The sequence below is a fragment of the Callithrix jacchus genome, chromosome 9 (assembly GCF_049354715.1).
Source record: "Callithrix jacchus isolate 240 chromosome 9, calJac240_pri, whole genome shotgun sequence".
NCBI lineage: Eukaryota > Metazoa > Chordata > Mammalia > Primates > Cebidae > Callithrix > Callithrix jacchus.
In genome coordinates, this window is record NC_133510.1 from 4,959,906 (window position 1) to 4,987,821 (window position 27,916).

Genomic DNA, 27,916 nt, shown 5'->3' on the forward strand with positions numbered 1-27,916 from the left:
GACAAGAATGCCCACTTTAACCACTTTTGTTCAACATAGTATTTGAAGTCCTACTCAGAGCAATTTGGTAAGAGAGACAAATAAAGGATTTCCTATTCAAATAGGAAAGCAGCAAGTCAAATTGTCCATGTTTGCAGGTGACACAATCATGTATATAAAATACTAAAGAATTCACAAAATATTTTGCAGAACAAATAAATGAATTTAATAAAGTTGCAGAGTACAAAATCAACACACAAGATCAGTAGCAATTCTATATGCCAGTAGAGAATTACCTGAAAAAAGACATAAAAAAAGGCAATCCCTATTACAATGGTTACAAAAAAGTAAAATACAAATAAATTTAACCAAGGAGGTAAAAGATCTCTGTAATAAAAAATATTAAGTAATAAAGAAAGAATTCAAGGAAAATAAAACAGTAGAAAGACCCTGTGTTCACGGATTGAAAGAAAATCAATAAAGAAATACTGGATGTAGATTATACTTTAGACCAAGTAGACCTAAGAGAAATAGACAAAACATTCCATCCAATAGCAGCAGGATACCCATTCTTCTCAAGTGCACATGAAACATTCTCCAGGACAGATTATGTAAGATCACAAATAAAACTTAACAAATTTGAGGTAATGGAAATTATATTAAGTATTTTTGGCTCACAATGCTGTAAAGCTAGAAATACACTACAGGAGAAATTTGGAAAATACTCAAATATGTGGAAATTAAACAACATAATCATAAACTACCAATGGGTTACAGAAAAAATTAAAAAATACCTGGAGACAAAAATGGAAACAAAGCAGACTAAAACTTATTGCAGTCAGCAAAAGCAGTTCCAAGTGAGAAGTTCATAGCAATAAATACCTATGTCAAAACAGAAGAAAAAATCACCAGTAATCAATGGAACATACCACCTCAAAAATCTAGAGACAGAATAACCTTAGGTCAAAGCTGGCAAATGAAAGGAAATAAGAAAGACCAGAGCAGAAATTAATGAAATAAGTGCTAAAAAAGAATAGGAAAAAAAATCACAGAGTTGGTTATTTGAAAGGATACAAAATACAAACCATTTACTAGACTAGGAAAAAAAAAGAAAGACTATTCAAATAAATGAATCAAAAGCAAAAGAGAAGACATTTTAACTGATACCACTGAAATAGAAAGGATCTTAAGAATATAGTATGAACAATTACATGCCAACAAATTGGATAATCTAAAAGAATTAGATAAATTCCTAGACACTTACAACCTACTAAGACTGAATCAGAAAGAAATAGAAAATCTGAATAGCCTGATAATGAGTAAGGAGATTGGATCAGTAATAAAATCTCTCATCAAAGAAAAGCCCACAACCAGACAGCTTTATTCCTGAATTATATGAAGCATAAAACAAACAAATAAACTACCACCAATTATTTTCAAACTCTTCCAAAAAATTAAAATGGAGGAAACTCTTTCAAACTCATTTTATGACACTAGCATTATCTTGATATCAAAGCCAGAAAAGCACACAAGAAAAGAAAATTATAGGCCAATATTTTAAATTAATATAGATGCAAAAATACTTAAGAAAATAATATTAGAAAGCTGAATTCCAGAAGACATTAAAGAAGGGTTTAACCTTGGATGCAAGTGTGCAAGGATGAATGAGGGACTTACCCTGGGATGCAAGGATGGTTCAACATACCAAAACTTAATAAATGTGATACATTAAATTTACAAAATGAAGGATAAAAATATCATCATCTCACTGGATGTAGAAAAATCATGTGACAAAATGTAACATACTTTCATGATAAAAACCCTCAAAGATTAGGTATAAAGGATATGTACCTCAGGACAATAAAGGCCATATATGACAAACCCATAGCTAATTTATTATCAGTGGTGAAAAGTTGAAAGCTTTTCCTCTAAGATTAGAGACATGATGGGATGCCTATTCTTACCACTTCTTTTCAATATAGTACTTGCCAGAGAAGTTAGGCAAGACAAAAGGAAAATTAAAGGCATCCTAATAGGAAGAAGTAAAATTGTCTCTGTTTGCTGATGTCATGATATATATAGAAAATCCTAAAGACTCCACCAAAGAACTCTTAGAACTGAGAAAGGAATTCAGTAACGTTGCAAGATACAAAACAGTCATACAAAATCAGTAGCATTCCTATATACTAATAATGAACTATCTGGAAAAAAATTCAGAAAATCCCATTAATAGTGGCAACAAAAAAATTAGAAACTTAGGTGTAAATTTAACCAAGGAGGTAAAGTACTTGTATAGTGAATACTATAAAACACAGATGAAAGAAATTGAAAAAAATTAAATGAAAATATTTGCTGTGTTTATGGATTGGAAGAATTAGTATTTTTTAAATGCCAATACTACCCAAAACAATCTACAGATTGTGCAATTCCTATAAAAATTTGATGTCATTTTTTTCACAAAAATGGACAAACAATCCTTAAATTTGTATGAAACTACAGAAGATCCCAAGCAGCTAAAACGATCTTGAGAAAAAAAAAAAAAAAAAAAACAAAGCTAGGGGAAATCACACTCCCCAACTTCACAACGTATTATAAAATGATTGTAATCAAAACAGCATGGTGCAGGCATAAAAAGAGACCCATTGAACAAAAAGGAACACGATAGAAAACCTAGAAATAAACCCTTGCATTTATAATCAACTTGTTTTTGACAAAGGTGTCAAGAACACATGATGGGGAAAAGACAGTATCTTCAATAAATTGTGTTGGATAAACTGGATATTCACATGAAGTAGAGTAAAATTAGAACCTTAGCCTACAGTGGCCACAAAAAAATAGCTCAAAATGAAGAAAATACTTAAATATAAGACTTTATAAAACTGCTAGAAGAAAACATAAGGGGAAATAAATCTCCATGACATTGGTCTTAGCAATGGCTTTTTTTGGATAACACCCCAGAAGCACAGCCAACAAAAACAAGCATAAACCAGTGCAAGGCGTCAAACTAAAACACTTCTGCACAGTAAAGGAAACAATTAGCAAACTGAAGAGATGGCCATAGAACGGGAGAAAATGTTTGCAAACCATATGTCTGATAATGGGCTAATAGTCAAAATGTAGAAGAAACTCAGGCCAGGCATGTGGCTCACACTTGTAATCCCAGCACTTTCAGAGGCTGAGTGGGGCAGATCATGAGGCCAGGAGTTTGAGACCAGCCTGGCCAACATGGTGAAGCCCCCATCTCTACTAAAAACAAAAATTAGCCGAGCGTGGTGGCACATACCTGTAGTCCCAGCTACTCGGGAGGCTGAGGCAGAAGAATCACTTGAGCCTGGAAGGCGGACATTGCAATGAGCCAAGATTGTGCCACTGCACTCCAGCTTGGGCGACAGAGTGAGACTCTGTCTCAAAAAAAAAAAAAAAAAGAAAAGAACCTCAAATAACTTAATAGCAAGAAAACAAATAAACTGATTAAAAAATAAACAAAGAACCTAAACAGATATGACCAACAAGTACATAAAAAATTTGCTCAGAGTCACTATCAAGGAAATGCAGGTTAAAGCTGCACTGAGAAACCACCTCACCTCTGTTAGAATGGATTTATCAGATCATGAAAGATTAAGTTTCGGAGGGGATTTGGAGAAAAGGGAAATGATGCAATGTTTGTGGGAATATAAACTAGTATAGCAATTATGGAAAACAGTAAGTAGTTTCCTCTAGAAACTGAAAATAGAACTACCATATGACCCAGTAATCTCGCTTCTGGGTATTTATTCAAAGGAACGAAAATCAGTGTGTTTTAAGGATGTCTTAACTCTCATGTTCTTTGCAGTATTATTCACAATAGCCAAGATATGGAAACAAATAAATGTCCATCAATGGATAAAGAAAATGTAGTACGTATACATAATAAAATACTGTTTAGTTTTAAAAGGAGGGAAATCCTGTCATTTATGACATGAATGAATCCAGAGAGCATTATGCCAAGTGAAATAAACCAACCACAGAAAAATCACATGATCTCACATATAAGTGAAATCTAATAAAGTTGAATTTGTAGAAGTAGAGTGGTGATTATCAGAGTCTTAGGGAGTGAGGAATTGGGGAGAATGGGGAGCTGTTGATTAAAGGGTATAAAGTTTCAGATAGCAGGAATAGACTTTTAGATATACTGTCCATCATTATAATGCATAGTCGAGAGCAATGCATTATAAATTTAAAAATAGCAGTAAATAACAAATATCTCACCATAAAAAAATTATAGGAAATCCAGGTAGTAGATATGTTAACTACTTTGATTTCATCACATTGTATCCCAAAAATGTAATCTGTCCATCACAAACAACATAAATAATAACTTTTTTCAAAAATAAAAATGAATAAAAACAAACAAAAACACATAGTGTATCTCCAGGGTACCTGGCCTTAACCACTGGTCATATTGCACTTTAAAACTGTCTAGAAGGAAAGCTACAAAAAACAATTAATATGAGGCTAGTATCAGTAAAGTAAAAGGCCATGTAGAATATGAAAATATCGCCTAGTCTAAGAAATAAAAGCATGAAACACAGAGTTCGAAGAGCAGCAAACATCAGTAATAAATGCTTTTCTTAATTCCTCCTGCTTTTTAAGAGCATGTCATCATCAAGAAATTATTGAGTTGAAATTCTGAGTTTATTAGTATAGTGAAATCTTTTCTTTTATATAATGAAAAATTATTGTGTAGAAATTATTGCTATAGGGAAATTGAGTGAAAATTGCAGATGCATAATTTTGTTAGCCCCTTTAAGTTGCATCTTGATGAAAGAAAATTTAAAAATGAAGATAGGTCAGGCATGTGGCACATCCCTAAAATTCCAGGAGTTTGGGCAGAGGCACAAATTGCTTGAGCCCAGGAGTCGAAGACCGGCCTTGGTGAGATCATATCTCTACAAAACAATAAAAAAGTGAACTAGGTATGGTGACACATGCCTGTGGTCCCAGCTACTTGGGAAGCTGAGGTAAGAGGATTGCCTGAGTCCAGGTATGTAGAGGCTGCAGTGAGCCATGACTGTGCCACTACACTCCAACCTTTAAGACAGAGTAAGACCCTGTCTCAAAAATAAAAAGATAATAATTAAGCAGTAATTCAAAAGAAACACCAATAGGTTTCAGAGAGCTGGAGAAGTCCCTCATGGGTTCCACTGTAAGATTAGCCAAATTTTCCCCAGAATTGTAAGAAATATCTCAGTTGTCCTTTGATTTAATCTGACAGCATAAATTCTCTTTAGTCTCACAACTAAAGCCATTAAAAAGGGACTGTTTGCTTATATGCAGGATGGAAAATCCTTCATAATCATAACTAAGATTTGTTTTTCTTCTCTTAGAAGTTTGAAAGTTTATGGGAGCCTCAGAGTTGATCTAAGCATCGAAATAGAATTTCCAGATTCCTGGATAACTGAATTCAGAGGAATTGTTCAGGGATACCTGGGCATAGATTCCAAGTAAGAGAGTGGCTTTGCCAACTCAATTTAATTCAAGAACCAGGAGAGATCAGTATCTGTGACATTCCCTAAACAGAGTAACGCAGATGCTTAGTGTGAGATGTTCTGGAATGGTGATGTAAGCATGAGTATAAAAGGGCAGCGGCCCAGTGAGAAATCAGTATTTTTCTCATGACCCTTCTTATAAAAATATCACCTCTTTGCTGTGATAGTTAATACACAAAAAATTAGTTAATATATATTAATAATATTTTATAAACCTTAAAAAGTTATACAAATGCTTTTCCCTTCCGTGTTTTTAAGAAACAGACAATAGGAGAAACATATGTATCTGTTCCCATAAACTCTATGCTCCCAGTGGGTGCAGCATTTTACGTTAAAGATGATGACCTAGGGTTATTGTTAGTTGGTATTGGAGCATTACATGATCTTGCCAGACTATGGGACATTATGACAGTCCTAGGGCATGATTTATATATCTGGCTTTGTATATTATGGAAGGGCATTATTAAACCCATTTTTGCCTAGTGTTCCATTACTGGAACCCTAAGCCTGTGGGACTTACTTATATCCTACCGCTCAAGGTCATTGCCAACATCTAATTTTTCACACAAAAATTTGTGACCTCCAGCATAAAGGGGTTAATACATCTGAGTATGTGTACAGAAGCTAGGTGGGGCCCAGGTTTCTCTCTAAAAATGGGGTCCATAATGTAATAAGTGTGAGACAAACACGAATGTTCATTTATCCTGGGGGACTGCAAAGGTCCTACTTACAGAATCCATAAGACTTGTTAAAGGACTTTTGTGTGCCTAAAAATCAATAAGAACAATCAATGAACCTAGGATGGAAGAAGTCAGTTGTCCATTCCAGAAACAACTGAAAGAGTCTTGGAGGAGAAATATTAGATGCTTTGTACAATTTAAAAAATGGCATAATAGGTATGGTTCAGTTTTACCATTAAACAAACTCAGGGCAAAAGTTATCAGCATTGAGAAAGTAATTCAAGGAGACACTGCCAATGAGCCTTACGGAAGCCACCCACCAGTGGACATAAAATCTTAGAAATAATAATCCAAATGGATCATGGAGCTGCAGTTGGCCTCCTTAGCTGGTGGTTAATAACTAATATTCTCAAAAGACAGTGGCAACTTTATTTTCATTCGTCCGATCAATAATCATTGAATGGTCGATGACTGGTTTATTAGCTGCTTAATTCAGCAAAAAGTATTAAGAACACATTATGAATGAGGCTCTGTGCTGGGCACATTGTAAATTTACTTACGATGCAGCCTAAGCAAAGTCTAAAACCGCCAAACTCTAGAAGTAGCGGCAGCTGCTCTAGCATCAACGGGCAACCAAACTGGAGCTCGATCTTCCCTACAGACCCTGGTATATGAACTCACCATATTGTTTTAATAACCTTTTCTTTACTTTTCTATGTCTCCTAACTGGATCTTTGTCTATAGAACTGAAATGTCTTTGTTCATTTTAAACCACTCACATGAACAACACGGAAGCCAGTGGAATAAATGAATAAGGGTCCTCCAAATTGCCAGTGTACAATTCATCAAAATTAAAACTGAATCTTTGAATTTCTAGAAAAAGGTGGAGTTCAGGGAATAATTGTTACATGGATAAGCTATATAGCTTACTATATATATGTATAAAGTGTGCTATATACTTTAATTTGCATCTTGGTGAAAGAAAATTTAAAAATGAAGATAGGTCAGGCATGTGGCACATGTTAATTGACATTTGTCCCTCATAAGCTAGGCATCCCTCCTCTATGACATTCTCAGGGTCTGCGCCTCTCTCCATCTCTGCCATTAGATAACATTTTGTAATAATCATTTATGTGTTTGTATTTGCAGTGCTTGAAAGAGTATCCCTAATTGAGATGGTAAGTGTATATTATCTTTGTATCTCCAATGTTCATCACAGTACTTGGCATGCAGAGACCATTCCCAGTGGACATTTAAGAAGTGAATGAAGGCCGGGCGCAGTGGCTCACGCCTGTAATCCCAGCACCTTGGGAGGCCAAGACAGGTGGATCACTTGAGGCCAGGAGTTCCAGACCAGCCTGTCCAAAATGGCGAAACCCCGTCTTTACCAAAAATGCAAAAATTAGTCAGGCGAGGTGGCGCACACCTGTAGTCCCAGCTATTTGGCAGGGTGAGGCAGCAGAATCACTTGAACCCTGGAGATGGAGGTTGCCATGAGCAGAGATTGCACAATTGCACTCTAGCCTGGGCAACAAAGTGAGACGCCATCTTCAAAAAAGAAAATAAAAGAAAAAAAGTGAATGAACATGTGGTGAATTTTTCTGAGGCTATTTATTAAAGAAAGCAATGTATTAAAAGTAACAAAAAGTAAAATAATCCATTTGTATGCCTTTACAAAAAAAGGAAATAGTCTATGTTGCCATTTTAATGCCAGGTTATGGCCATTTAGTATAAATTCAATCACATTATCTTGTAAAAAATATTATTATTTCTTATATTGAGGGGCTGTTCTTAGATAAAACTGACTGATTAGTCTTTAGAATGGTTTGATCCCATTTCTACCCTACTATGAAATATATTCTCAAAGATTTTTAGTCTCTAACCTCTTATTTCCTTATTTTCAGTTCAAATAAAATGAAACATAACCTACTCATCCATCAGCATTCCATATTTTGGTAATTTGCTAAGATAAAACCATCTAGGTATCACCTCGAATCTTTTCTTCTCTGACCTTCTGTGCTCCTCCTCCAGTTCATTAATCAAAGCCAATGTCCAATCAATTAGCAGGTCCTGTGACTCTGTCTTCAAAATATATTCTGAATCTGTGAGTTTTTATTACTTCTGCCTTTACTGGTCTCACTTTATTGCAGTAGTCTCTTCACTGGTCTCTGTTACACAGGGTATCAGGAGGACGCTTTTGAAAACCACTGAAAGTCAACAGTTTCCCCTGAACTTAACAAATAAAAGCCACACTCTACATGCCCTCTGTACCCTACCTGACTGGGCCTCCATCAAACTCTTCACCCTTACCTCCTACTGCCTGCCCTCTCCATGCCATCTCCAGAATCCAGGCCTTCTTGTCACTGGAACATGCCAAGCTTATTTCTGTGCTCACTGCTATCATAAGTGCTATTCTCTCTTCCTAGAATACTCTTCTCACGGATCCCCATGAGTGGTCATACGAACACAGATTTCTGCCATGCCTTCTGACAGGCCTCTATAAAACAGTATCCCTACTCCACTTAACTTCTATTCTGTTTCTCTGCTTTAGTTTTCTAAAATAAGTTCTCATTTTCTCATGTCATTTATTTGCTTATAAACTTGTTTAATGTCTTCCATCCATACTGGAAAGAGATCAGGGTTTGTATCTGTATATTTACTCTCGTACCCTTGAATACTACCTACTCCCTAAATATCTGTGGAATGACGTAAGGCTAATTCAGTGTGGGAAGTAGGCTAGCATGTTTATGTGTACACCAGTGGTGATTTGCTATGAGCAATATATAAGATGTTTTGAGATTATCAATTCATACTTCATTGTTCATTCATGGTTCATAAAGAAACAAAAATATTATTTCAAACGACGCAGACTAAAACAGGGTTAGTTGCTTCTCATGGGGGAAGGCCAGTTTAGTCTACTACCAATTTGAGGAAATCGAATTTGTTGCATTAAAAATTGACTTTAAAACTCTTCTTCAATATTTTTAGATATATTATGATGTTTATATTACCTTGAGGGATTTGAGAGATGGGAGCAGGTCATGAGCAGGGCTTCTAAGCCATTACATGTTATTCATATTGCTTAGGACATTGCTTAATTGCTGTAATAAACATTTGTGCACTGACCTTTTTATCCCTCCAAATGTTTGTGCATGACCTAAGAATTTTCCAAAGTCAATATGAAACATGTGTCCCGACTTCGTCAGCATGATGTTATCATTGTGACGGTCACATACTCCCAGGATGAATGTTACCACGCACCAGCCAGCACAGGAGTAGAAAAAGTTCCTTAAGGCCTAATCCATTGAAAAACAGTAACACAAACATAACAACAGAAATAAGGAAATGCATTAGCATCAGAGGTAATCATAAAAAGTAAATGATAAAAAGCAAAATTACATAATTAGGAAAAATGTCTACATCTCAGTGGACAGAAGGGTTTAGTTAAGCGGCCGATTCTTGATCTGCTACAGAAGAATATGAAACAACCATTCTTTAGCCTAACAGATATATGTTTTCATTGAAACTGGGGAAAATACCTCCTTCATTCAGATGGAGCTAATTTTCATGGTTTACTAGAGAGGTTTCCTAGTATGATTTTTCGATACATCAAACATATAATGTTCAATGATTTTTTTCAAAGCAAAAGAAGGAAGAACACTCATGTTCTTAGCCAGGATCCCTGATGTAGGGCAGAACCTGCACAACTGTACACTGTAAGCCAGATAGCAAAACAAAGTAAACTGTAAGAAAAAATGTTTGCAGTTGAGTAAAACAGTATATTTTGTACAATTGAGATAAACATAAACTCTATTTTGCATTTTGCAAACCATTAAGAAAATGGGAGATGAAAAAGTAGAGAAGGGCAGAAGAAACATTTTGCAAAGAAAAGAAGGGTATTTATAGAAATTGGAGATTACTTAGAAGAGGTAATTTCAAAGGGTATTGTTTCTGGGGTAAGATTGATGACAGGAAGGCAGCTGAGCAAAAAAAAAAAAAAATCTTTATTGATAATGAGTAATTTCACCCAGAAATTAAACAAAATACAGAAACTTTTATGTAGTTAATATATTATTTAACCTGGGTCATTATGATGGGCTGATGACTGAGTGAATTAGAATGCAAAGTGCACTTACTTTACATTTCTACAGATCAGAATATCTAATGAACCAGAGCATATTTGTATTTAAGTACATTATTTAAAATGATCGGCATCAGGACAAACCTTTTCATAATCTGCCTTTAAGTGGTTATGCTGACTGAACCACTTTTTGATTGTATTTTCTTTCAACGGTCCTATCAGTCCAGAATGGCGGTGAATCTTTGCCAGGGTCACAGCATCAGGTACCATCTGCACCATTCCTGGTAGAGAGGAAAAGGATTATGCAGACAATTCCTTCATCACAGGATGAGGGAGCCCTAGGAAATAAAACAACAGTAGCTTCCGGCACTAGGAAATATAACAACAAACAGTAGCTTCCGGCACTAGGAAATATAACAACAGTAGCTTCCGGCACTACTAGATTACTCCTTTCCTTTCCAGCCCTTTTTTTCTGGAGGAGGCTTATCTGAATGTATCTCTTTCTAATTAATCCTGGAGAACAATGAGGCTACTTGTGTTTGGATCAGATTCATCAGAAGCAGCTTTAAAATTTTACTAGAGCTATGGTAGAAAGCCAATCTTGATGATGCAGAGACCCCGCAGAATCAATAGAGTAGAGGATTAATGATCACGTGGCTGGTGCATTCACGTACAGTTTAAGGGAGGAGATTGAAGTCTGGATAGCAAACATATTTACAACTTAAAGGAGCCAAATAAACTTCCATAACAAACACTGCATATACATTATAAAAATCAATGTTCAGGTTAAAAAAAGCATCACGGTTATATTTCCAGGAGTGAACAGAGTAACTCAGCAGTAAACAGGTAGAGAGACACCTGCTCCTTCCTTCTCAATCAACATTAAAGAGAAACTACAATAGCAATTTCTTTTTTTTTTTTTTGAGACGGAGTTTTGCTCGTTACCCAGCCTGTAGGGCAATGGCGCAATCTCGGCTCACCACAACCTCCGCCTCCTGGGTTCAGGCAATTTTCCCGCCTCAGCCTCCTGAGTAGATGGGATTACAGGCAAGTGCCACCATGCCCAGCTAATTTTTTTGTATTTTTAGTAGAGACGGTGTCTCACCATGTTGACCAGGATGGTCTCGATCTGTTGAACTCGTGATCCACCCGCCTCGGCCTCCCAAAGTGCTGGGATTACAGGCTTGAGCCACCGCGCCCCGCCATTAGCAATTTTTTTTAAAAGGAAGCATATATTGATTGAACTTAAATAGAAAATTTGCTCCACTGGCCATGTATCCATAAAGGCTTTTTCTTTATTGTGCCCCTAAGTTTACTGGAAAATAAAAATCTGCAAATCTTCTGATTTTTGTACTACACAGAACAGCAATTTAAATCCAATACTTAAAGCTCTTTCATGGCTAATGTCCACAAAACAACCTGTAATGCACAGTATTACAAATAAAGTCATTAAAAGAAATTAAAGTCTAGAGATTCTGATTTCCATAGTCTTGACAATTGGAAGAGTTGCAAACTTAAATTCCCATAGAGACCAGGGACACAAATATAACTATATGAACAGAGAGATGGTTGAGTTTTAATTGACCATTTCATGATCTACCTTAAAAGCAGTCAAATTAACCAACACTAAAGTAGATTATGGTGATGATAAACAAAACACTTACCTGTGCTGAATTTGGTCACTGCAGATGATTTGCAGTCTTAATTTCTCTTAATATCTAATAGTCCTGTTGTGATCACTGGGCATCTACATTTGTGGATCAGAAAGATCCACATCCCAGAAACAAGTCCTGGGAATACCCATAGTATCATTATACTTCTCCCTCCTCCCCTAGCAATATTCAGCCGTTACCCAGGTTTTCTTGTGTGTGCTAAGGTAGATAGCAGATCTAAAACATCTAATGACAGTAGGTGATGCTTTTTAATTTTCAAAATTTTCCTCCTCATTTTTCCAGTTCCTCTATTTAACACTTCCTAAAGGAAGTCATTTCTACCTGGTTGCTGAGTGTTTCAATGCCATCTTACCATTGACCATGTCCAAAATTAGGACTTAGATGATTGCACCATTTTGGACCTTTGCTGAAGCAATGCCAATTGCTTTTCCAACTACATTGATCTTTAGGGAGTTAATGCTTGCTAAATTCAAAGCCAGAGATCACAAGGTGAATTGCTGACTATCCAGAAAAGCTTGTACCTAATTTATAGCAATTATGGTGGCTAAATTCTACTCATTAACTGAAATCATACATTTTATACATTTTAAGCTAGTGTATATCATACAATATTTAAATACTTCTAACATAATTCTGTGCACATAGAGTAACGTGTGGTTTTATTCTTATAATCCTTTAATGCAGTATTTCTCAAATTTTAATACACATACAAATGACTTGGTGATATGGTTTAGCTCTGTGTCCCCACTCAAATCTCATCTCAAATTATAATCCTCATAATCTCCATGTGTGGAGGGAGGGAGCTGGTGGGAGGCAATCAGATCATGGGGGCACTTTTGCCCCATGCTATTCTCGTGACAGTGAGTTCTCACAGGGAGAGGAACATCACACACTGGGGCCTGGGGGCTGGTGGGCTAGGGGAGGAAGAGCAGGAGGTGAGGGGATTGGGGAGGGATAGTATTAGGAGAAATCCTAATGTAGATGAGGCAGCGATGGATGCAGTAAACCACCACCATGGCACGTGTATACCTAACAAACCTGCATGATCTGCACATGTATCCCATAACTTAAAGTATAATAAAGAAATTTTTTTAAAAAGTTTTATTAGTGTTGGCATTTCCTCCTTCTCCTCCTTTTTTTTCCGGCCACCTTGTGAAGAAGGTCCTTGCTTCCGCTTCACATTCTGCCATGAACATAAGTTTGCTGAGGCCTCCCCAGCCACGTGGAACTCTGAGTCAATTAAGCCTCTTTCCTTTATTAATTACCCAGTCTTGGTATTTTTTTTAATAGCAGTGTGAAAACAAACTAATACATTTAGGAATTTTGTTAAAATGTTTTAATTAAGTACGGCAGCGGTGGGGCCAGAGATTCTGCATTTCTAACAAGCTCCTAGGTGATGTCAGTGCTGTGGGTCTGTGGTTCACACTTTAAGAAGAAAGGCTCTTAGGGATAAAAATATTCAAGGTGGTGTTATACGAGGTGGCGCCTTTCAGACAAACGTGCGTAAGAACCACCCTATCAGCTTTTTGCATTCAACCTTTAAGCCCCTCCTCCTCCAGGAAGTCTTATTTAGTACGCCTGGATCGGGGTAGGTTGTATTTATTCCTCCCATTACTCTATGTAATTTTTATGCTCAGCAAAGCTGGAGAACTGATGATAAAATAAATCCTGAAGAATTTATCTGGCCTGGAAATTTCTCCCAGAACTCCTAGGACATTACATACAAGGCGACCATGGAAACGATAATCAACAATAATGTTGGTAAAGTCATGGAAACTTCATGCCTGGAGTTTACTCTCCTCAAGGGCGGCAACTCTACTTAGCTCATTTTAGCATGCATTTCCCATCTCAGGTTGTGACATTTCTTGAGAAGAGCAGGTATTCAATAAGCCTCAGAACCTGATTAAAAATGCAACCTAATCTTCTAAAAATGACATTTGTTTTAATGATCTCTATTTTTCTTTAAGAATTATATCAGTATAATGCCCTCTGAAATCTTACAGCTATTGAAGGTTGTTGTTGGTAGACAGAGGAGAAAAATAACTTCTTTGTCTTGTGACATCTGTAACTTTGGATAAGTCTATAGATTTTTGCTGAATCATTTTATTAACTAAAAGATTTCATCCCCTTGTTTATGTACATGTATCTGCTGTAACTCATACCAATTAATTTAATAAAACTCTAAGTGGCAATGGTTAGATGTAAAAAAAATTTTTTTAAGATATCGACCAGACGCTGTGGCTCATGCCTGTAATTCCAGGACTTTGAGAGGCTGAGGTGGATGGATCACTGGAGGTCAGAAATTCCAGACCAGCCTGGCCAACATCGTGAAGCCCCGTCTCTACCAAAAATACAAAAATTAGGCAAGCATGGTGGCAGGCACCTATCATCTCAGCTACTTGGGAGGCTGAGGCAGGAGAATTGCTGGAACCTGGGAAGAAGAGGTTGCAGTGAGCCGAGACCGCGCCATTGCACTCCTGCATGGGCTGACGACAGTCAGACCCAGTCTCAAAAAAAAAAAAATTATACCTTTGATATCATTGTTTCTTTAATTTGGCTTTATTGTAATTAAGTACAACCTTTACCTCTGATATTTTAGTAATAATTTGGGTGGTCTATTGACATTACTTTCATTGAAAACATGTGTAATTGTATTTCTACACTGATTTCTCGACTTTTATAAAGGAAAAAACAATGCTGATGTATGTTCAACATTTACATGTGTGGCCAACATTGACAATTGATAGTTGATCTACTCAAAAGTCTTTTAGAAATTAAATTAAGGCGTATAATGTGTTTAAAATGTCCAGAATTCCTTTCAGCAGTTGAAAATGTGTAGATTTTGTGTTAATAAGTAATAATTTTGTGTTAATAAGTCATAATTGTATTCTTTTAAAAAGGAGTAGGCTTTCTCATTATTATATTAGAAAATGAGAAAAACAACAGTAAGTTATTAATGGAACTAACTTAAGGACTCACACACAGTAGCAGTTAACATTTGGATTGTGAAGGCCCTAAGGAATGCCTAAAAGCATATTATGCTTTATATAAATTCCGTCGGCTTATCATTTTTGAAAATAATTCTTTAAAAACAGAAGGATGTGTATAATTTTTTGGATTTTCAAGCTTGTAGTTTAAAGCTGGAGGAGATTTTGTAGCCTATTACCAGTGAATATGTGAAATAAGTGATGTGAGCCAACGCACCTTCCGATCTGTACTGACCTTGGTCTTTTCCTGTGGACAGACATCTATAAATGATCATTTGCATATCCAAGCCTTCCTGCAGCCAGATGTTGTCCATCACTTGAATAATCTGCAGAACAAGCATATCCTGACGAAGATCATCTCCAGCCTGTTAAAAACAAAATTATAGACCCTGGGTTTTTCCTTGAATTCCATTAAAAGCAGTCTATATAGTACATGTCACTTCTTTCCTTGGATATATTTCTAGCCTGACTTACAGTGGTTTCAATGGTTTTGTTAGCACTAAAAGTATCTTGTGTTTCTGATAAACAAATGTTAAAAATGAGAACTTCCCTTTAAATAATTATAGAAGCTTCAACCATCAAATTAGAGGCACTGCTTGAAATGTTGTTCCTTGATAATAATTTTCAATTTATTATCCATGTGTAATTTCTCAGATTCAAAGTCTGGCAAAGACAGGCTGGATGAATGTTTATTCAAATTTCAAACCCAGCCAAGAGAGATCTCTTTCTAAGCGAAACATTATTTGGTATGCCATAAATTTATGCACTGATATGCAGTTAGAATATCAAGAGCTTCCTGAGTAGGAGTATAAATAGCATCCATATGATTCATTAGACTTTAAATCAGTGATTTCTCAAATTATTTTGAAGAGAGTTAAAAGGTTTTCTGAGAAAATAATTCTTGATAATAATAAGAAATGAGAAAGTGGTGATAGTCTTGTATTGTGAAGGAGATGGAATATGTCCAAAGGTGAAGGATAGTTCTATCCTTTTAAACAAATAGGAACTTTGGTTTTGAAAACCACTTTCTAAATTGTACATGGAAAATTCTGCCATGATAAGATTCTGTGTTTTCTTTTTTCTGCTTCATCAAAAGTACAGTGTTGTGGGACCACTAGTTCTTGAGGTAAAAGGACAAAGCACAAGTATGGGCACACTACTCATTCTTCTCCAAAATAGACAGAATTGACCAAAAATTCATTCTGAGACCTTGCTGCATGGCTTGGCTGAATGATAGACTAAATGAACTGGAGGACCACCATATTCTTACATTTTACCTTTACCTCCCTCTCTGTTCCCGCTTTCCTACGTGCTTAGAAACCTGTTACTACTTCTTCTCTGTTTTTCCAGTGGGATTCATGATGAAGATTGAAATGATCCATATTTACTTTTTTATTTAAAAGGAAAAAAATAACTCAAATTCCTAAAATCAGCAAGTGCTGGCAGGGAAGAACTTGATGTTAAAATAACTTATGTCATTTCAGTTCCAGTTAATTTTGATCCTAATTCATATCTAGACCAAAATAAAACTTTCCTCCTAGGGGCTCACCACACATTCAACTTTCTGTACCACTTAAAAGCAATCATATCACTTCATTTATTGGAATATATTCCCTCGGGTTTTGCACTGAAGGTTCCCTGGCTTTGAGCCAGTAATGTTTGATATATTGCCAATCGGAGTCTGGCACATACTATACATAATCCTGTAAAAAGGCAGAATCTAAAATAGCTGAAAAACCTCTGTGTCGGTGCTGGAGGAAAATAGCTACAACAATTTCTTTTTGTGAGTAATAAATTGATATTTCGGTCTATTGAATCAATTCATGTTTTAGGAGCACTACCATACCTTAAAAATAGTGCTGATGTTTTTGCCCATTGGATTAGCATTGATGAAAGTAATCTTCAATGGCAAAGCATTAGATGTAAAATATGAACATGCCTATAGTAAAAGAGGAAGGGAAAACTAGTGAGCAAAATAAAGCAACCCCGAACTCCAAAAGGCAAACATTTTCCCCAAAAATCTCAGTCCCCTGCAGACGTTGTTGTATGAAAAAGTCATCTTCAATGGCAAAGCATTAGATGTAAAATATGAACATGCCTATAGTAAAAGAGGAAGGGAAAACTAGTGAGCAAATTAAAGCAACCCTGAACTCCAAAAGGCAAACATTTTCCCCAAAAATCTCAGTCCCCTGCAGACGTTGTTGTATGAAAAAGTCATCTTCAACGGCGAAGCATTAGATGTAAAATATGAACATGCCTATAGTAAAAGAGGAAGGGAAAACTAGTGAGCAAAATAAAGCAACCCCGAACTCCAAAAGGCAAACATTTTCCCCAAAAATCACAGTCCCCTGCAGACTTTGTTGTATCAACAAATATAACACATATGAATGATTTTTATACTTTGGAACACAGAAACATATATACATATATAAATTCAGCCTATCAACTAGAGCCTTTAGTTTGAAACCAACCAAGAAACCAGCTTTTTGACAGATTGTAAGTCTTCAACTATGTTTTCTTCTCAATGAACAGCAGTGATATGTTCGAGATTTAAATGAACTAAACAGTACATGAATACTGTGCTTATGCTAGCTGGCTAGTAGATAGAAGTTAAATTTTATTTTAAAAACTTTATTTCCTGTCTATTATTTCTACATGGCAGAATACTTTAAAGACAAATGGATAGTGAGTAAGAAAGCCTGTGGTTCAAATGTAAGCTTTATAACTCATTTGCTGTAAAGTGGAGGTAGTAACCCCTCCTTCATACATCTTTGTGATAGATAAATGAACTGATGAATATCAAATACCTTTTACAGAGCCTGACACTAATCAAGTACTTTGCAAAATCCTTACTTTTTCTCTTTTAGTTAATGAACATTTTCTTGTTTTTATAAATAACAATACAACACATATTTTGTCTTCTCGTTTCCTGTAATTACACTTTCCATTTGCATTTTCAGCTCTGATATTGACTACTCTTCACTCTACTTTCCTTGTTGCCTATTTTCCTTTTATTTTCTTACAACTGAGCATTGAAAAGCTGTACGTCTTCAGGCTAGGAGAGAGTTCATGATGACATGGAAGACTTAATATAAAGAAAGGAAAAAACCTTAGTGCTTTCAATTTATCCACTTAGTAAAATATGACATCAATGCATGTTGAAGGATCAGTTTGAACACTGTTATCTGCAAGAAGTATGAAATTAGTAGAAACTGAGAGAAAATACCTAGTTCTTAACTGACCTATCAATACAAATCTAACCCAAAATCTAACTAAACACAAACCCTTGCTTACAGAATTATAAGCAAGAGTTTAAGAAATTGAAAGTAGATATTGGGTTAGGTTTGTCTTGCTAGGTCAGTTAAGAAATAGATATTTCATAGATAATATAGATGCTTTATCTATAAATAAGAATAGATATTTTATCTATAAATAAGAATAGATGTTTTATAGTTTTATGGGTGAGGATGCTTGTTAAGCAATGAAATTCTGTTGCAAAAGTCAGCTAATTAGGGATCACATGACCATATATTATGATACTGAATTATGAAATTTTATATTAGGCAAAAAATGAGTGTAGATCAGTGGATTTTAGATTCTGCTCACTGATTTTGCGGGGATCTCTTTGAGTCATCCCAAGTTCAGGGAGGCTGAGAGCAAGGCTTAGCTTCTTTTTAACTATCATCCAGAGATACTCTGCTTTTATTGTTTCATACCTTGGTTTTTACATGCAGTACATATTTGAGTCATGTCAAAAATATATATTCAACAACTAGTATGCACATTACATGCTAAAAAGGAGATATCATACTTATCTTCACAAAGCCTATATATGTTTATATACACACACACATTAAATTGAAAATAATTCACAACGGAGTTGATTGCCATTGAATGAAGCCACATTTTAAGAAAAACATTTTCAGAGGTTAACTAGATCTTGAAGATTGTGAGAGACATAGATTAGCAAATAGGCAGAACCAAAGGTTTTCTAGATAGAAAAAGGCCAATGATAAGATATTAGATTGTAGTAATTAAGTAGATTGGAATGCACATAGACAGGAAGAATTAATCAGTCTTTGAGGAGGATTTTATGGATACGGTATAATAAGATAGAAAAGTTGGAAGAAAGGAAGATATGATCTCTGTCCTCGAGAAGCACGCGTTAATGACATAGATCTAAAAATTAGTTGAAAAAGACACGAGTAAGTAAATGAAATACCTGGTCCTTGTTTTCCCTGAGTAATGGGGAAGAATTGCATTCAGTTCCTCCCACTCTCCCACTTGGTCCATTCTTTAGTGGTTTAAGAGGAAATAGGGAATAGTTCATTGTGATTAATGATTTGTGGGTAAGGGTGGAAGGTAGAGGTTGAGAATCAGCTCAGACCTGGGCCCCTTGTTCTTTGCCTTTGAGAGCCATGCTTCAAGAAATGAATTGAGCCAGACCTGAGTGCTCCTCCTCAGCATAGTTGACTGATGGTGACAGAATGCTGATTAAAGGCTTTCCCATGCTCACTTCATTCAAAGGGCTCCTTTCCAGTGTGAACTCTCTGGTACACTATCACCTATGAGCTATAATGGCTCACAGAATTATATAACAGCTTTCACACAATCACTGCATTTATAAGATTTCTCCCCACAATGGGTTCTCTGATGTACCATTAGACTGGCACTATTAAGTGAAATACCTTCCCATATTCCTTATATTTGTAGGGTTTCTCAATAGTGTGAATTCTCTGGTGTATAATCAGGTATGCGTTTTGATTACAGAATTCCATGTTATCATATTTATAGGGCTTTTGGCATGTGTCAACTCTCTGACACAGAATAAGACATTTACTCAGACCAAATGTCTTGTCACACTGCATTCAAAAGGTATGAATTTTCTCATAGTCAACAAATTAAGAGTCCTGATACAAGACTTCTCCAAACTGCCTCCATTTAAATAAGTTTTTTATATGCTCCTCAGTGTGGAGCTCTGATGTCAAATAAGACATTTACTTTGAATGACGACCTTGCAATATTCATCATGCTTACAAGTATTCTCCCCAGTGTGGATTCTTTGACTGGTTTCTATCGGAACAGAGAGCTTTTCCATACTCATTTCAAGTGTAAGTCTTCTCACTTATTTATTCAATGGGACTGGAGGATAGAGTAAAATATTTCCCAGGATGGCGTCGCCTGGCCATGTCCCTGCTGTTCAGTGTTGTACCCACAGGTGCCCAACCCTGTGTGAGGCAGAGCTAGTCAGAGCAAATGGAACCAGAGGGTGTTTCTACTTGGGACAGCTTCTGCGGGTAGACATTGACTTTGAATGAAGGCCTTGCAATAACTAACTGCAGGATGCTGCAGGGAAGGAGTGTGGTCCTACCTGTAGCAGGAGGAGTGGTGACTGCTGAGCAGCTGACCCCTGGCCCAGCTGGCTCGCCTGCACATGCCAAACTTATATGTAATTTTAAACGGAAAAAAAAAATCACTGTTCTCCTTTAAAACAGCAAGCCAAGAAAGCAAAAGCAAAATAACAACACATGGACTCAGTGATCCCTGTTGTTCCTTCTACAAGAAGGTACAGTGTCTTTTAAATGCTGAGTTCCTTTTCTTTTTAATTAATTAATTTTTTAAATTGCATTTTAGGTTTGGGGGTACATGTGAAGAACATGCAAGTTTGCTCCATAGGTACACACATGGTGGTATGATTTGCTGCCTTCCTCCCCATCACCTATCTGGCATTTCTCCCCATGTTGTCTCTCCCCAACTCCCCACCCCCGACTGTCCCTCCCTTATTTCCCCTGTACATGCTCAGCATTAGTCAAGAATACTGCTGGTGATTAAAAAGTTGTGCAATTTTTTGAAAATTAGTAATGATTTGGACTTCAGTCTAGACATATCTCAGTTTAAGAAATTTGAAGCCTTATTTTGTTACGTTTCGAAATGTGTTTACGAAGCATATAAAAAATTTTGTAGGGAGTCTTACTAGTGGCCAAGTGACAAAGATGATGACCAAGTTTGTAGGAAAACATTTTACATGCACAGTAATGGTGGTCTAATTTTTCTCCTAGTTATTAGGTTTGTTTTCTTGACTGTCTTATGACTTAAGTAACATTTATTGTCCATGCATGATAGCTTAACCTCTTCATTTTTAAATCTAACATATCAGTCATTTTCTCTATAGTGTCTTTGTACTCTCGAGCTTTTGAGAAGGAGGATAATAAAGCTCATTGGAAACAAGGAATAAAGAATGATTCTAAGTCAGAAAAGTTCCCATATGACTGAGGAGGTACCATATGACTGAGGATTAGAAAGAGAAGGCTTAGGAAGTTGTGGGTCTGACAATGCCACGATGGGCTTTCCAGGTGTGAGTAAAATCACAAAATATATAACACCCTGACATATTAGACACGATGAATTTTAAACAGACTCCAAATGGAAATGTTGTAGCTAATGATTAATGTTTGTATACCAGGTATGGTTATGTACATAGTCCGAATAAACCATGAAAATATACCCAGCCTGCATGGGGTCACCAAATCATTTTTAATAAGTTAAGAAATTATTCCAGTGGTATCTTCCTCTATTTTTTTTCACTGAACTGATGAATAGTTTGTTTCCAAATAAACAAACCATATGATAAGGCCAATGTGATCCCTACTGGTCATAGTGCACTGAAGGGAAAACACAATGTGAATGAATTCAATTACTTTTTCCTTAAATTAATTGCAATGTCAATTTATGAATCATTTTTGCTATTTCAAACATACACAGTGAACTAGACTATACAAAACAGACATATTCAATTGATCCACTGATTAAGTTGACGAAGTTGACTTACATCATGGTCAATCCCTTTTATACATAGGGCAGGGTTCAGAGGAAGATGACAAGTAGTTACATCTTGAAAGAACTCTTCTAGTCTGCCCATTTCTTTCTTCAGTACCTCCTGTGAAAAATCATTACAAAAGGATTTAAGAAAATGTAAAGAACTTGACTTTTCCTTCAAGTTATACTTTTCTTCTATTGATTAAATGAGTTCTTGAACTCAGGGTTGCACACTTTGGTGACTCTGGGGTCAGGCAGGTGATGCAGTTAGGCATGAGGAGACAGTGGGCTAAAGACAACAGGGCATGTTGGAGAAACAGCGAACTAAAGTGTGCATGCCCTTTCTAAAGAACTTCAAATTCAACTGAAAATAAAAACCAAACAAAGCACTAACCTGGTCCAACAAAACAGAAAGGGTTGGACTTGACCTGTGTGGCCACCAGTTTGCAAACCCTGCTTTAGGTAATTATTAACATGATTCTGATAATTTTCTGAAACCTGAGTTTGTGACTCTCCAGATTTACACTCAATATTTACACTCAACAGTAAAGAACGCATTTTACAAAAAAAATTATGTACGTTAGTAACAACAATGGCAAAAAGCAATTACATAATGCTGTCAGAAATAACATATATGAACAAATAGTTTACTGGATGTCAATGAGTATATTTCTGATATTTACTTCCTCCTACACTCCACTATACTTATGGCAGGTCAGATATCACAAACAACACCTTTAAAATTGTGCATCTTATGACAAAACAGATAGGAAATAATAATAATTCATTACAAAACAGATTTTAAAAGCTTCTTTTAGTCCAGTCTTACATATACACAATGGAGTACTATCTAACCATTAAAAAAAAATGAGATCTTGTCATTTGCAACAACATGGATAGAACTGGAAGTCATTATGTTATGTACAATAAACCAGGCACGGGAAGACAAATACCACATGTTCTCACTCAGCTGTGACAGTTAAAATGTAAAACAATGAAACTCATGGAGACAGAGTAGGAGGATGGTTACTGGAGGCTGGGAAGGGTAGTCAGTACAGCAGCAGGCAGGGGAATAGTTAATGCGTATAAAAAGAGTAGTTAGAGTGAATTAGAAAGACTTACTATTTGCAAGCACAAGGTGACTATAGTAGAAAATAATTTATTTGTGCATTTTAAAATTAAAAATTAAAAAAAGGAACTTTTTGAGCACCATGCGGAAGACAAGGATATCATATTGATAATGTTCACTCAGCATTCAAGAGTTTCTTAGCTTTTACTTCTGGCTCATTGGCAAATAATAGAATCCACCGCTCCCAGAATCCAGAAGAGCAAAGCGGAGAGACGAAAACTGCATTCCAGCCGTCTACGTGTGGTTGTTCTTCTTTGCCTCATCTAGACTTGGGTTTGCCTGGTGGATATCATAGAAAAGAATCTCTGCTCCCTTCATTTAAGTAAAATCTCTTCCCAGTTCATATAGTTACACTTATTTAGTGCTTTTTTAAGTGGAAAAAATAGCTATTAGTAACTTAAATTGTGAGAAATTATTTTTTAATTGTGAGAAATTATAAATGCCTCTCACCTCTTGCTTCTCCTCTTCCTGTTTTCCTATGTAAAGATATGTTATTACAAAGCAGCCACTCAAGGCAAGCTAAATACATTTACCTCAGTGAATAATGTCAATATCACTGTGATACTTGAAGAAATGATCAAAAAAGGTGCCAGAATTATTCAACTACAATGTACATCTTAAACATGTGAGGAATTTTAAAACATAACAGATAAAGACCAAACCTTCACACTAACTTCTGTAAATTTTAAATCAATTTATTTTACTTGCCATCAACTTTCTGTCTACCATTAGAAAATAATTAATGAACTTGTAGTAATATTAAAAAAATCATAGAACTATTTTTCACATTGCTTATCATGTTACATGCCTTAAGGCTCCCCTGTGTACTGAGAGTTTATATATCTTCCATTTAAAATAAATTTCAAACTTTTGTTTTTTATTTTCCATTTTCTCCCAGGAATGTGAAGTAGCATAGTTTCTGGCACTTCTATTAAATGAAGTGACTTCCAGCAAGAAAAATCCTGGGCTGAGAAAGAATTCTGGGACACGTTGCCTACTACTATTTTTATATCATTTTGTTGAAAATTCTTGTTGATTTTAGATTATAAGTGGAGAGAAACGGAGTTCCCTTGAGGACAAAACTCACGCTTTGGTCATCCTTCTATCCTTACCCCTTGGTCCATAATAGGTACTGAATTGTTATTGAATAATGTTCTTAATACAATAAATGAAGGTCCACTCTCTCCCTGCATCTAGAATGTTGAACTTAAGAAAAACTACTTAATGGTGTATATCAGTATCGGGAACTAGTGATGCAGATAATTAAAAAGAGCAAATATTCTTCCATTAGATCTAGAAAAATAATAGCCGGGTCCGTTATTATAAACACTGAGCTAGAGGCATGTATTTTGACGAGTATCCATTCATCTTAGTATAAAATTATTACAATTCTTACTGCCATTGATTTATTTCATTTAATGCACCTTATTTGTTGCATGAAAAATGTCCTTTGCTGAATAACACCACCAAGTGCCCTCAAATGTCTCCTCGTGTATTTTTCCAGGACTCTGAATTGTGCTGCCATATCACGTGATTACTTTATCAGACCTGTTAAGTCAACCCGCCTTTAAGGTCTTTTCTTTTTAGGTTCTCTCTGTGTGGCTATTTAGATTAAAAAAACAAACAAACGTGTCCTGGCGATACACATTATCATTAACTTTAGAACAGTAGGTAGAAAAAAAAAAACTTGACTCAAGTAGTTGATTTAAGTATCTTATATCTAAGTGTAGTCAAAGAATTTGCTTTCTAATCAATGAAATTTTCTAAACAATGAAATTAAAACTTAATTTAAACCAAAGTCTAAAAAAATTTACTACCTGAAAATTAGTATTTCAACAAACCTGTCTTTGATGGTCACTAGCAGACTTGACTTTTTCCGCAATATCTCCCAGAATTTTGATAAGTTTCTGCTCCTTGGAAAACTCTTCACTCAAGGCTTTTCCTGCACAGACTTGGAGAGCAGCTAGCAGCTTCTGATACCAGCTTTTAAAATAAGCTTCATTCTCTGCATCCCTTAGCAGCCTGAAGGAAAGAGAAAGAAAAAAATTCTTGTATCTAAAGCTGATATTTTAACCACCTCCAGCCGGAACAATGAGTGCATTTCGAATTAATCTGTATTTGGTGGCTTTGGGCCATTTAACAGGGTAGAATGGGGAAAACGTGGTTTATCGTAGAGTCATCAAGTTCCACCTGATAGTTAATGAGATTCCAGCAGTGAAGAATCAATAAGACATCTGCCTTTCTTCATTTCAATTCACAACACACCTTTTCTTCTTTCAGTCCTCTTAATTCTGTAACACATACTTTTCTCAAGAACATGCTTTTGACTTCTTAAAAAATGCACAAAGAAGTTTAGAAATAGTTTTTAAAAGTGACTGTACTATATGGTGACTCAAACATCAAGCCTTTTTCTCGTTTCCTTTGAGTGATAATGTCCCCACACTGTTACAAACCCTTGTATTGCCTTTTCCCCAGCACCTCCCATGGACTACCTGCAGGAAGGTTCTGTAAAGGCCAGAACATTGTATTTTTGGTTTTCAGGCATATCTGGACTCAAATCCTGGCTCTCAAACTTACTAATTACTTAATTAGGCTGAGATTTTACTTATTTATCTTAAAATAAGGTAATAACTCTAGTTCCATAGAGCTGTATAGAACACAGAATGAGGCAATGCCTTTGAAAGTGCTGAGGACACAAATATTAGTCCACCTGCATCTCACAGCCTTCCCAAGTCAGCTTCTGTCTCTGCATGGAAGTCTGCTGCTATCATGAACACGGGCGGCATAAATCGTGACGAAATGAGAATGCTTTGCAAGATAATGGAGAAACAACAAATGTTTGCCAATTCTGCTTTCTATTATATTCTTAAAACACTGAAAGTAAATTTAAAAAAAACTGATTTATTTAAATCTTAACTTCTCTCTAATTGATCTTTTAATCTTAACTGGTCTTTAGTTTTCCTCTTCTCTGAAAAATAATTAGTGTTCAAGGAACTAAAAGAAAATTCTGAGAACTAAATACTAAAAAAAAAAAATTGGCACAGCAGCCAAAAAATATATAGATGAGTTGTATTTTGCATGCTTAATTTTGCATCTCTATCCACTATGTGTTATGCTAGAGATACTCTAACAAACCACTCATTTTCATTCAGTGTTTTCTGTTGCTACACATTAAAGTTACAAATCAGTTGAACAAGTCTGCAGTTTCTTAAGGTGAGGGCCTGTTACTGTGTCACTATTAGAAGTCAACTTGTCTTCTAGTACTTCTTTTATTTTCTCAGAGGAAATAGGAAGTTTATCTGAAATAATAGCTCTTATTTACTTCTGGAAAGCATTAAAACATACACGCACATGCACACACACATGTGCACACACACATGCATGCACACGCGTGCACACACACACACACACACAGACACAGCCCTCAAGGGGCTAAAGATGTATGACCAGTAAAATATCCTCTATTGATACTTGGTTATTTTCAATTTAAAAAGAGTAGCAATGAAACATTTTCCTACTCATTCCTATAATGAGATTTTGAAATGTAAAACAAGTAATAAATGGACCACATAATCCGTTACCTGGAAGCTCTAAGAAAATGCGCACTGCAAGCATGTGAATGCAGAGTTGCAGATGCCAGCACGCACGTGTAAACATGAAGATGTTTTATGCAGAACGGTATACCACTCAGATTCTCATGGTGCCTGGAACACTGGTAATGTGCCATTTTACAGTCTGCATGGATTCATTGAAATAGGCAGTTGATTGATAGAATATTTCTATACTGCATGTCGGTGTTTGTCAGCACGTTCATACACTCTGAATGTTGGGATACTTGGGTTTTTTGAAGTATTTTTTTAACCTGATCTAGTACATAAATATAACTCTATGACTCCCCAACTGCTACATTCATGATAAAAAGAAAAGTTATTTTGCACAAAGTCAACAATATTTTACCAAAATAATTAAAGAAATGATATATTTTAGGACTGGGGTGATAGGGACAGTCAAAATTGTTTAGTTAATTTGTACATATTCCTTTTATTCCTTATTCTGTTGAAATGAACTTGTTCTCTCATGAGCAACGTATTTGCTTCTCTCTGGATCAAGGAAGAAAAACTCGGTTTGATTCCTTGCTCAAAACAAAACCGGGCAGGGGAGAGTCACAGAGAGAACATGTGGCCACATCCTAAAAAACGTAAAAGCTAAGAAAATTCAGTGTATTCTATCGTGATTATTTTCTTTGGAGAATATACCTCATTCAAACCCGGCATCCCTGTCAAGATTACATGTTCTCCTCGTGAGGTCTGGTTCAAGATCCATGACTTTACTCGACGTGCAAAGAGTTTGTTTTTTTACACTGCAGAATTGAAATCATAGAGTGCTAAAGACGAACACGAGGGGTCAATTATTCTATTCCTGTATTTTTCATCACAGACACTTTAAATGACAAGAGAAATTAACATGCCACTTAATTTTAAACAACTATGGAAAAGGTTGAACTACAAAGTTTTGGGTGAAAGGTTACTCAGCTCTGTGTCAGTGACCTTCACTATAAGCAGTTAATCCTAAATAGTGTATTTTTTATCCATTGCCTTTGTCTATAAGATTGTAGAAAATAGTCACTCTCTTTAGAGGATTACAGAAATCCTTTTCAAAAGCTGCTGTAACCTGGGAGAGGCAATATTGCTTATGCCAAAAATGTTTAAAAATAAAAAGCTTAAGGTCAGGGGACTGAGAAGTACCAGGTAAGACTTGCTATTAAAAGACCGGGCTTTTAAGATGCAAGCAGTGTGATTTTGCACAAACCGTGAGGCAAATCTTAAAATGCCAGAGACCTGTTTACCCCAATGTCTGCAATATCCAGCTGTGATTCAATTCGGTATTATTTTGTACACATGCCTTAATGCTTTATAAAGTGTAAGTTATGACATTAAAATGAGGATGAGTGCATAAAATCTAGATGATTAAAGAAGATTTTGACAGTGTTAAGTATGGTAGGTGGTAAGCAAGAGGGAAACAAACATAACCAGGTGACTGAGC

The 27,916-nt window shown here is 35.9% G+C and overlaps 1 protein-coding gene across 5 annotated transcripts in view; it reads right to left on the reverse strand.

The window, feature by feature from the left end:
- The window catches only part of PIK3C2G (phosphatidylinositol-4-phosphate 3-kinase catalytic subunit type 2 gamma), a 414,912-nt gene that overhangs the window by 129,738 nt on the left and 257,258 nt on the right, over window positions 1–27,916 (reverse strand). For all 5 annotated transcript variants that reach the window (XR_013522259.1, XR_013522260.1, XM_017975799.4 and 2 more), the window contains 6 exons: window positions 24,715–24,895; window positions 21,758–21,865; window positions 16,775–16,867; window positions 15,164–15,293; window positions 10,413–10,549; window positions 9,314–9,483 (listed from right to left, as the gene is read on the reverse strand). Coding sequence is in view for 3 of the 5 variants with exons in the window: in XM_017975799.4 (XP_017831288.4) it covers window positions 9,314–9,483; window positions 10,413–10,549; window positions 15,164–15,293; window positions 16,775–16,867; window positions 21,758–21,865; window positions 24,715–24,895 (819 nt within the window). In the remaining 2 variants the exon portion in view is untranslated. The remainder of the gene's footprint in view (window positions 1–9,313; window positions 9,484–10,412; window positions 10,550–15,163; window positions 15,294–16,774; window positions 16,868–21,757; window positions 21,866–24,714; window positions 24,896–27,916) is intronic.